This window comes from Aptenodytes forsteri, unplaced genomic scaffold (assembly GCF_000699145.1).
Source record: "Aptenodytes forsteri isolate BGI_AS27 unplaced genomic scaffold, ASM69914v1 Scaffold553, whole genome shotgun sequence".
NCBI lineage: Eukaryota > Metazoa > Chordata > Aves > Sphenisciformes > Spheniscidae > Aptenodytes > Aptenodytes forsteri.
Window position 1 is genome coordinate 74,128 of NW_008796203.1, and position 302 is coordinate 74,429.

Sequence of the window (302 nt, forward strand, 5' to 3'; positions counted from 1 at the left end):
GAGTGTGGGGGGGGCAGACGGGGCCAGCACAGCAAACGGTCCCTTCCCTCCTCCTGCGTTTGTGCTGAATTGACGGTACTCGCGGATTAAAAAGCAATGGGTTTAGGGCACGGTTTCAACTTCTGGGGGGGTTTGGGGTTGTTTTTTTTATCTCGCGCAGGTGCCCCAGGGGATCATCCTGCAAACGAAGCAGCAGCCTCCTACCAGCCAGGCTTCCCCCGTGCTCAGCCAGTTCAGCAGCCCATCCTCCTCCGTCCTGGTGAGCGGCCAGGGGCAGCCGGTGGCGGTGACGACGAGGCCAA

The 302-nt window shown here is 61.3% G+C and overlaps 1 protein-coding gene across 1 annotated transcript in view; it reads left to right on the top strand.

Moving 5' to 3' along the window:
* GLTSCR1 (glioma tumor suppressor candidate region gene 1) overlaps positions 1 to 302 on the top strand; it is an 18,055-nt gene that overhangs the window by 10,874 nt on the left and 6,879 nt on the right. The window contains 1 exon segment of the mRNA XM_019474359.1: positions 161 to 286. Coding sequence (XP_019329904.1) covers positions 161 to 286 — 126 coding nt within the window.